The sequence below is a fragment of the Geospiza fortis genome, unplaced genomic scaffold, assembly GCF_000277835.1.
Source record: "Geospiza fortis unplaced genomic scaffold, GeoFor_1.0 scaffold188, whole genome shotgun sequence".
Classification (NCBI taxonomy): domain Eukaryota; kingdom Metazoa; phylum Chordata; class Aves; order Passeriformes; family Thraupidae; genus Geospiza; species Geospiza fortis.
The window spans coordinates 2,138,636-2,149,538 of NW_005054337.1; the positions used below are offsets into that span (position 1 = coordinate 2,138,636).

General features: G+C 51.2%; 1 protein-coding gene across 2 annotated transcripts in view; it reads left to right on the top strand.

Annotated features, from left to right (window-relative positions):
* The window catches only part of STMN3 (stathmin 3), a 16,087-nt gene extending 7,515 nt beyond the window's left edge, over positions 1 to 8,572 (top strand). Inside the window, exons 2-5 of one of the 2 annotated variants that reach the window (XM_005422181.2) lie at positions 2,376 to 2,471; positions 2,817 to 2,992; positions 3,473 to 3,664; positions 4,137 to 8,572. In XM_005422181.2, coding sequence (XP_005422238.1) covers positions 2,376 to 2,471; positions 2,817 to 2,992; positions 3,473 to 3,664; positions 4,137 to 4,196 — 524 coding nt within the window. In that variant the 3' untranslated portion in view covers positions 4,197 to 8,572. Of the gene's footprint in view, positions 1 to 2,353; positions 2,472 to 2,816; positions 2,993 to 3,472; positions 3,665 to 4,136 lie in introns of those variants that run through there. The other variant, XM_005422180.2, reaches the window with a different exon arrangement.
* The last annotated feature ends 2,331 nt before the right edge of the window (positions 8,573 to 10,903 follow it).

Genomic DNA, 10,903 nt, shown 5'->3' on the forward strand with positions numbered 1-10,903 from the left:
CCCCCGGCGGCCCCCGGCCCCGTGTGCCGCTAATGGCATCTGCGGGCTGATGGGGGAAGGACACAGCACAGCCCTGCCGCAGCCCTGGCCTTTTGTCCTCTCTCTCTTCGTTTTAATTGTCGGAGAGGGACGGTCAGTTTGCTCTGCAGGAGGGAAAGCAGCACAGGGGAGATCCCGATGGAATGGAATGGAATGGAATGGAATGGAATGGAATGGAATGGAATGGAATGGAGGCAGCTGTGAAATCAGCCCGGCAAAGCTCCTGAAAGGCAGGGAATGCAGCATGGAATCACACAGTGCCAGTGCTGCAGTTGTGAAGCACAAAGCACTGTGCTCTGTGACAAGTGCTGTCAGACAATTAAATTGAATTAAATGAGGGGGTCGGGGGTGTGGCACATCTGCCTCATGCCTTGGTTTCACCCAGGACCAGACATAATGGTGGAGCAACGACCTTGTTGACTGGTTTGTTTGTATTAAATGAGGATGTCTAAACGATAATAAATGATAATGTCTCTCATCTATTCCCAGGGATCCTCCTCAGGGCTCTTGGCAGCACATTAGGAGGTGCATTAGCTTCCTGCTCCATGCCACAACTTTGGGCCTCTCAGAGGCTCTCCAGAGGTTTTTTTCATTAAGAACAAAATCAAAGATGTCTGGCTGCCACTGCTGGTGTAAACTGTTCCTATTTGGTTTACATTTAACAGCAGGACTGGGCAGCAGATTCAAATCAGAATGGGGAGCAAGTTAAAAAAGTGTTCAGTCAAGATCTGAGCTTCAGGGACGGTGGTTTAGCAAAAGAAGTTCTGTATGCTGAAGTTCTGTACCTAGGAGGAAAAATCAGTGCAAGCATGAAAATGGCATAGGTTTTCCCGCTCAGTTAGCTGTGGGAAGGCAGAGAATACCTGAAAGATGTTCCTAAGGGCACGTGAAACACAGGATGTTACTTTTTTCAGAATTGTTCTGTGTCTAATTTCTCTTCAGATCACAAAGTTCTGGGGATTTCCCTGTCCTGGCCCAGGGGAGGGTCTTGCTCTGAAGGTGGCATTGGAAGCTGAGCTGCAGAGTCACCTCTGGCTGGAGCATGAAATGGAGCTGAGGACAGAGGGGACAAACCAAGGCCAGAAGCAGCAGGATGTGTGGGGAATCCAGGGGCAGAGCCAAGGCAGGACAGCAGAATGTCTGTGCCTGTGGCAGGGACAGGAGGAGGGGCAGCACAAGGACGCTCAGGGCAGGTTTGCCAGGACATGCAGCCATGAAGACACTGTCCCCACGAGCCTGGGTGCCACCCAAGGAGCCAGCCCAGGACAGAGCCTCACCAGCAGCACCCAGTGCTGAGCCCCAGCTGCTGACCTGGCTCATAGGAGTGATGCTGTGAGGGTTTCACTGATGTGATAAAGGACATGACAGCCTGGCAGAGCACCTCACTGGCTTCAACTCCTATTCTGAGGTTCTTTGTCAGCAGTGCAAACAGTTCACTGTCTTAAATGTGCTGAACTCCAAAAATACAGGTGAAGATTGCCCCAGAAGCAGATTGCTGCAATTTGTGTTGGGGCAGCACTTGGATGATGTGGTGCATCCTCCAGCCAAGGAACAATGAGCAAACTGGAGGGCTCACAGCAGCAGAGCTGGAAAGGATTGAGTGTTTGCTGTCCTTTACAGAAGGACAGGTCACAGACTGTGCCTGTTATTGTGGTCACAGACTGTGCCAGCCTCTGCCTGTGTGGGCCATGGTGGTGGCAGAATCCACTCACATCCTCCCTGACCTGCTGCTGCAGGTGAAGTTGGGGTCCAGCTCTTCCCCTGGTTCCAGAGCCCCTGAACAGTTTCATCACCCAAATGCCCCTTTGTTCTCCACATTGCTGACCTCCTCCTGCCTCTTCACCCTCACCTCAGAAATGCTGAATTGGGAAATATTCCCAGCTGGCCAGGGATTGAGCAATGTTTCCAGGTGTCAGTGGGCATCATTTATCTCAGAGACTGGAAATTCCACTTCCAGAGAAAGGGCGGGGCAACTGTCCCAACATGTTTAACTACACAGGCTGCAGCTCCCAGCTCCTTTGGAGGGAAAACCCTGCACGGAAACTGAACCCCTGGATGTGTTAAATCCCTGCTCTGTGTGTTCCCATAACATTTGCCACACTGACAGCTAATTTAGGCTGCTCTAGATCAGACACTCCTTGGGGACCTTCTGGCAAACTATGGCAGCATGGAAACATCTCCACAGAGTCTGGTAGCTGCAAGTGGGATTTCCTGGCAGCATGGAAAAGCCTCCACAGAGTCTGATAGCTGCAGATGGGATACTTGCTTAATTTCTCCATGAAAAGGAGATGCTGTTGCTGTTAGAGTCTCTCTCATGGCTATTTCATATTTTTCAGCCTACAAGGAGAAAATGAAGGAGCTGTCTCTGCTCTCCCTCATCTGCTCCTGTTTCCACACCCAGCCCCATCCCAACACCATCTATCAGTATGGAGGTAAGTAACCTGCTCCCTCAGGAGCTTCAGCAGTGTTTGGGTTGTTCTCCCACAGGCAATGAGGGAGCTTGACAGAATCAGAGTCTCTCTGCTTCATGCAAGGGTGACATACAAGGTATTAACAGCAATGTGACCTTTCTGTAATTATGCCATGACTTTAAATTAATTTCATTTGCATGGAGGGAATGAAGGTGATCACTAATCAAGAAATTCTGGAGATAAAACAAAATCACCTAGATCGGGACATGGGAAGATCCTAATTCCTGTGTGAGGAGCTTGATGACCTCAGGTCACTCTCCTGAATGGCACAGGTTCACAGAGTCACTGTTTTTTCCCCCCACAAAGATATGGAGGTCAAGCAGCTGGATAAGAGGGCATCAGGCCAGAGCTTTGAAGTGATCCTGAAGTCCCCTTCAGATTTATCTCCTGAGAGCCCAATCCTTTCCTCCCCTCCCAAGAAGAAGGACCTGTCCCTGGAGGAGCTGCAGAGGAGGCTGGAGGCTGCAGAAGAGAGGAGGAAGGTAAGGAGAGGTCCTGTAGAAGCAGTGACTTTTCTGCTACTAATTGCACCAAACTCTAAAACTCAGCAGGATTAATCTAAAACAGCTGGGAAGTGTTCTGACACTTCTTATTCCACTGTAAATTGTCAGGTGAGACATAGGAACCATGGAGTGAGGTTCTGCAGTGTGATTTAGGCAGGGAATTCAACTCCATCCTCATCATCACCATGTGATCACCGAGGCACTTGGGGACGTGGGTTGGTAGTGGGCTGGCCAGTGCTGGGGGAACTGTTCTCAATGATCTCAGAGGGCTTTTCCAACCTAGACAATTCTGTGGTAGCAGGAGAAAGGCACCAAAAGTATCCTTCAAGCAAGAAGATTGTGTTATGGGGTGGAGGGGGTGTGGCAGAGCGGTTTGAGCAGAGGAGGGAGTCAGGAAGCCTCTCTGGGGAGATGAAGGCTGGAAGAGCCTCTCAGTGGCCTCACCCCGTGCCCTGGCAGACCCAGGAGGCGCAGGTGCTGAAGCAGCTGGCGGAGAAGCGGGAACACGAGCGGGAGGTGCTGCACAAGGCGCTGGAGGAGAACAACAACTTCAGCCGCCTGGCCGAGGAGAAGCTCAACTACAAGATGGAGCTGAGCAGGGAGATCCGTGAGGCACACCTGGCCGCCTTGAGGGAGCGGCTCCGCGAGAAGGTGAGTGAGACCCTGCGACAGGGCTGGGGGCTGGGGGGGCTGATCCTTATGGAAAATGGGGTCTGGTCCCAGGGTGATGGGTGAGAGGGACAGGGTGTCTCCTTGGTGGTGGTTGCTGAGGAGGAGCTCTGCTCCAGAGCACTGTGAGGAAGGGCGTTATGTCCTTCAAGGGCAGTAGAGAACAAAGCTTGGATAATCCTGATAAGGGCAAGTCCAAAGCCGCAGTGTCAGGCCCACCATGGGCTGTGTGGCTGAAGGGTTTTGCAGGAGAGAGGAGCCAGGAGCGCGCTCGCTGGAGGTTCCATCGCCTCCAAGCTCCCTCTTCACTCCTTGCAGGTGTAACCTCCCACCCTCAGGATGTTTTGGATGAGAAACTGGTCTCTTTATTTATATAAATCCTGTGTGCAGGAGGAAAATATTGATCCCAAGAGCAGGGCATGTTAGCCCGGTGTCATTTCTCCCATCTTTGCAGGAACTGCACGCGGCCGAGGTCCGCAGGAACAAGGAACAGCGGGAGGAGATCTCTGGATAAAGGGCTTTTCTACACATCTAGCACCTGATTCCTGTTAACAAACCAACCAGTCGACCAACCAACACATTTTATTTTGTTTGTCTAGATGCGACATTCGGTTCTCCATCCCCCCTCCCCGGTGTTCGTCCCCCAGCTACACGCTTCTCTCTGCATCCCTAATTGTCAGTGCTTGTGGGGATTCACAGATCATAGGGACCTCTAAGCAGAATAGCAACTAGTTCACATCAAATAGAGAATCAATCAGTCAATCAGCCAATCAAACAGCTTCTTTGGAGGGTTTTGTCCTTTTTTTAAAAAAAAAAATATTTCTTAAACGGATGTAAAGAAAAAAAACCAAACGAAGTTATTAATAAATTCAACCATCAGTGTCACAGAGATACGGATTTCTTATCCGGGGCTTATCCTCCTCTTGGTGTTTGCTCTGAGCCAAATATCAGTTTCAGAAAAATGGGAAATAAGTGATAATTTCTATGTGTGAAGTAAAATAGGGAGCAGTCCCCTGTTTGCCCATGGTGGGAGAGAGGAAGGAGAGAGACGGATGGCTCAGGAGTTGCAGTGTGCAGAACCCCCATCTTTTGGCTGCCTTCAGAGCAGCCCAGGTAGGCAGTGACCACAGTCCTCATCTTTGGGTGATTTTTGAGAACCTGTGTGGAAGCAGCTGAGGGGCTCCACCCAAAGCTTGGTGCCAGGTGTCACATCACAGCAAGTGCCTGTCATGGTGGGCACTGCCTGATGCCCTGGTTGGCCACTGAGCCACCCTCTCCCCAGCTGAGCGGGGACTGAGAGGTCTTTGGTGCTCTGCCTGGGAGAGCTGTGGGTGGTGATTGCAGTTCCAGCTCTGTGGGAGCCCTGGAGAGACCCTCAGTCCTCTGTGGGCTCCCCAGTGCTCCCACCAGATAGAATTCCACTCTGCTAGGTAAGCAAACCAACAAAGATGGTGCATGGTTGTGAAATTGCCTTTTAGTGAACAGAAGAATCCTTCCCTCTTTCCAGTGATGGATGTGGCTCTTTGGGGCCATCATAGGGCAGATTGCTGGAGACCAAATCCTGGGGCTCTCTTCTGATCTCCACTGAATTCCCAGCTGGATGTGGGAGAGATTCCTCCATGGCCATGGCTTGATGTCAGGGGACTCTGCTCCTAAAAGGAAGGGCTACCTTACTCCCAAAGCCCTCCTCCTAGTCTGGGGGGACAATAGGGCTATTAGAAAGCTCCTGTGCTGTCAGTGACAAAAGAAAATTAGATTTAGGGCAAAGAAGGAAACTGAGGGTTGAATTTCTTAACAGTAGCTAATGATCAGTTTATAGTAGCAGCTGTCTTAGATAAGCATTTGTGTAGAGTGCGGCATCACCGCCAGCATCACCTCATCCATATAGTGACAAGAAATTTTAAAAAGTTTAAAAAAAAAATTTAAAAAGTAATTTAAATGAAATGTTTGTGTGTAAGAAATGGTTGAAACTGTCAAATGTCTGTGTCCCACGTTGGTGGGATCTGAGAAGGTATCTGCGAGATATTAACCCTGTCCTACTCTCTGTGGTGCTGAGTGTTTGCTTGGTGTGTAATTCTGACCTGGAGCTTGTTGTAAATACTGTTTTTAGTACTATGATTATTATGATTATTATTATCAGAAATGTTGTACTCATGAGCAAGAGTTGAAAACAAGAGAAATGGCCATTTTCACTCTCTCCTGGGGGCTCAGAAGGAGTCGGAGGCTGGGCCAGGTGAGGGCAGGGTGCCAGTGGGATGCTGGAGCAGAGAAAATGATGGAAAATGATGGAATTGGGAGCTGGAGGCAGCCGAGTCCTGCGGGCAGGGCAGTGAGAGCGGGGACGGCTGCTCCTCATGCTGGGAGGAGAGGGAAGGGCTGAGAGGAAGAATAGAGGTGATGCTTCAATTCTAGTACATCTAATTTAGTGTTGATCTAAACCTCCCTGTGTGGAGGTTCCAGGTGGTTCCCTGCAACCCGGTGGAATCTGGAGGACCTGTCAGGTTTAGCATGTGCTGGAAGAGAGCTGGAACAAGTTGTGCTGGTCAGAGCCATCCTCCCAAACAGCTCCTGAGTCTCCAGGCTCAATTCCTGCCTGGATCTTCCCTCTCAGTCTCCTGTGCTGCCCTATGTCCCTCTCTTCCCCCTCCCTGGAGCCCAGATGGGTCTCAAGTGGGGACTTATTCTTGCAATAGCTTTTCCTGGCAAAAATTCCCATGGCAAGTGCAGCATGGCCTGGCAGATGGTGCTCATGCAGGTATGAGCACTGGGAAACTAATTTTTCTCCCCTCCATCAGGTTGGTGCAGTGAGGGACGGTGGATATGGCTGGGAAATGTGTTCCTGCAGGAGAAGCTCCTGCAGGGAGGAGCAGGGATGTGCAGGGAGAGCTGTGCATGGGTAATGTCAGGGAGCTGCTGCTGAGACACGTCGTGCCAAGGAAACAGCCCCAGCTGTGGGGCCAGAGGCTTTATGTGTCCTGGAGCCGTGTTTGCCTGGTGCAGGTGGATGGACAGGGATGTTCAGGAGCTTGTCCAGGGCCACTGGGCACTATCAGGGAAATGTGTGACTGCTTTGGCTGCGCGGTGTTGGCTGGATGAGGGGTTTCCACCCACTGCTCCAATCCCATTGTGGCCAGGGGCTCATGCAGCACTGTGCCCAACCTGCAGCACGTGGCATGGGCCAGGATTGTGGCTATTCCATGCCTTCCCGTATCCCTTCATGCTATTGGCTGTGTGCAGCTGCATACTTCATGCCTCAAATGAGACTAATTAAGTATCCTCATTAACGTCCTTACTGCCCCAGCCTGTGTCATTCCTGGAGCATTCCCATGTACCATGGATGTGGACGCAGCATGCAACCCCCCCAGTTCTTGGGCTCACCTTCCTTACTGTGGGGTTTGAGGTCTCCACTGATCCCTGAAGGTGTTTATGAATTGAGCTCTGAACCAACAGTTTTCAATCTCATTTTAGCAGCATCATATGGACATGGGACTGTGCCTTGTAGGGGGAGCATCCTCAGGGCACCCACAGCATCCCTGCCTGGACCTCAAGTGTGGCAGCAGTGTGAGGGAGGAAAGCCAGGAGGGTGACATCATTATGTGCATGCATGGGCCTTCCAAGAGCCCTCCTGGAGAAGAGCCTTTGATTTGGGCAAGAATGAGGAGCTGAAGCTAAAATGAGCTCCCAGCTGGCACTGACAGCTGAGCGATGGGTGAAGCTGTAGGAGAGGCACAACAGCCCAAACTACAGCTCTGTGCCCACATTATTCCACACAGCAGAGCTCAGCTCTGCCTGTAAATAGGCACTTCCAAGGATGCTGGCCCCTCTGACTGCTTCTGGGCTGGGCCTATTCCTTGTCTTATTACTTTGGAGTCATTAAAATAACCTTGCTCTAACCCAGTGGTGGGGTTCCCTTTGAGTTGACCTTCCAGGGCCGCTGGGAGTTGAGGAGTTGCATGCATCCTACCTCAGGGGGGTAGGTCGGTATTGCTGCTCCCTTTCAAATGTAAACTTCAGCTTGCTTGCTTTAGCTTAGCCCAGCTCTCTGGCCCTGGCTCTGCAATCCTGTCTCACGGAGTTTGTTCTGTCCCTCCCATGGCATTCCTGTCATCCTGGCAGTGGCTGTGCACCCGGCCGTGCACACGCGCACAGAAACGCATCCGTGGAAACAATATATGCACATTCACTCTGATACCACTTGAAATGAGTCAGGGAATGGCTGTTTACGGTGCTAGAGATTTCTTACCCTCCATGCTAGGGACGAGATGACATAGTAAGACCAATAAACTCCGCCTTCGTAGTCAGTTGTCTGTAAGTAAAGCAGCAGAGGGGCGCTGGTCCACGCCTATGTGTGGGTGCTCCGTGGTCCCCGGGGTGCAGGGACACAGGGGACAGCTGGGCATCCCTGCCCTGGCATCCCCTGTGCCTCAGTTTCCCACACCCGTTGACAAGGGGACATAGATGCTCCCTCTCCACGGGGACCATGGGAGAGCCAATGCCTCCATGTCTCTAAAGTGCTCTGAGATGGAAAGTACCAAAGTATGGAGCAGGGATAGGCAGCTGTGCACCCCGGGAGGAGCACCCCGGCCTGTGGCTGCAGGAAAGGGCTGGAAGATGACTGTGTGGGCACAGGGCTGAGCTGTCACCCCAGGGCTCAGCGCTCCGGGCAGGATGTGCTCCTCCTGCCACAGCCAGGGTCACATCCCTTGTGCTGGGTGGGGAGCTGGCACAGTGTCATGGAAAGACTTTCCATCCCTAACAGAGCCTTGTCCGGTTCCCTTCGGTCTGCCACGTGCATTTCATTGTCAACTTGAGGTTGTTGTTGTGCAAAAGAAGTGATCATGAAAAAAAATAAAGGAAAAAAAAAAGAAATAAAGTTGGTATGAAACCGTATGTGTCCGTCTCTCTCCGGGTTGTTTTAGTTGCAAGGCTTCTCTTTGTATTGTGAGAATACCAATAAACAGCATTAAACAGAAAATTGACCTAAAGATTTAACAAAATAGACCTTAATCCTCTGAATGCTCAGTGACTGCTTTTTCACACAGAATAAAAGAGACAGAAATTGACAGTTTATCACCATTCTCAGAGGGACAATGTAATAAATGCTTTAATGAGGGTCCTGCTGCCATCCCTGTGGCTGGGAGTGAGGGTGTGCAAAGTCTCTACACGGGAAGATCGAAAAAGATACAAAACAGTTACAAATACAAGTGCAGTTCTAGAAACCACATGAGCTTCTTTATTAAAAAATCCAACGTTTCCTTTATGAGCTTTTCCTGGGAAACGATCCAGCCTGGGCTGGACAGAGTGAGAGGGAGCAGGGCTGCAGTCCTCAGGGAGATGGACCCCAACCCATGAGACCCTGCATGGCCAACGCTCCCAATCCCATCCCTGGAGCCAGGTACACAAAAATGTCCAAAACTGAAAACAGGGAAGTTTGTAATCCACAAGGACATGTGGGAGAGGTGCCTGGCTGCTTTCCTTGCTGCTGGGGAAAGGTTCCCCCACTTGCCTTTTGGGGAGGGCTTTTGCCACCACAATGGTGCCCAGTGTCACTGGCCACTGTCCTCCCTGTCCTTGAGGGGATATTGAAATGGCAGCATCCTCCTGGGCTGTCCCACATCTTGTGATCCCATCAAAATAACCAGTGTGAGAGACTTTGCACAGAGCTCAGCAGCACTGGGTGCACAAGGAGACAAACTGAGGGGAAGACAGGAGGGATTTTAATTTTAATTCTGTGTTCTGTAAGGGCAGGGAGGAGAGTGCCAGGAGGACAGTGCCAGGACAGTGCTGGGGCCATCACGGTGGTGGCAGTGGCAAGCAGCCCATGCCTGATGCTTTTCCCACGTGTCCTCAGGATGCTGCTGCCCGCACAAACAGGAATTCTATTTTTGCAGCTTGACCTTCCTGATTCCGGAGATAACAACCTGACTGCAAACGCAGCATTGCTCCCTTTTCCTCTAAGGTTTGATACAGTCCACTAACCCAGGCTCTTCTAAAACATGGATGTAGCAAAGAAAACCCCTGCATTTGTCTTAGGCATGGTCCTTGGTGCCAGACAATTTGAGATATATTGATGAGACCAAGCATGGTCACCTCCTAACTAGTTAATTCAAGACACATCCTTCATCCTTTTGTGATCTGAAGGAGAAAACCACAGAGGCATGGGATCTGCTGGGGCAGGATGGGGCAGGATGGGGCAGGAGGAGCAGATGGAATTGTGGAGAGGCTCCCACCACCTTCCAGCCCTGCCCACTGTGCAGCCCTGTGGGGCTGAGTGCTGAAGACACAATACTGCAGGTTTGAACCACACTCTAGCAGCACCCACAAAATCATACAATCAAGGAATGGTTTCGTTCCAACCCCCTCTCATGGGCAGGGACACCTTCCCCTATCCCAGGCTGCTCCAAGTCCTGTCCAGCCTTGAGCACCTCCAGGGATGGGGCAACCACAGCTCCTCTGGGCACCCTGTGCCAGGCTCCCCCCACCCTCACAGGGAAGAATTAATTCCCAATATCCAATCTCACCCTGCCCCCTGTCAGTGCCCCCTGTCTTGTCACTCCATGCCATGTCAAGGGTTCCTTGTGGAAAAAATCAAGTCAAGAAAGCAAAATACCTACATAACCCTTGAAGAGATCCCTACAAAGTGCTTGAGCTGTGCCTGAGTAAGGAAAGGGATCAGAGACTCTGCCAGGGTGAGTGCAAAGGCTCACCTGGGCAGGCAAAACCCAGAAATTCTGCAGTGATTTGGTTTGAAAGATAACAGTTCATCCTGTTTCAGCAGCCTCACTGGCACCACAGCTGGAGCAGGTCTGCCCACTGATAAAGGGGCAGAGCAGGGAGCAGACTGGGTGCCAGGAGGTGAAATCATCCCACCCTCTGAGCGAGGAGGAGCACAGGGACCTTCCTGTGTCCTGGGATCTGACAACAAAAGCCAGGTTTTGGTTTCCAAGAGGGAAAACTGGAGTAGGGCAGCATTTCTGGGGGTTTGCTGCCTTCTTACCACCTTGATAAGGCCACTGCTCTTGGGCACTGAAGGGAGATGGTTTTAGAGGAAAAAGGGACCTTTTATCTGTCCTGTCCCACCCCACTGGGGTCCCGAGGATGCAGCAGTGGCACTGGTAGAGAGACAGATATGCTTCCATGGAAAAGGGAGTCACCATTTCCAGTGGGTGATTTAACCTTGCTGGTTACCACTGATTATCTTGGGAGAGGAAAAGAAATGCA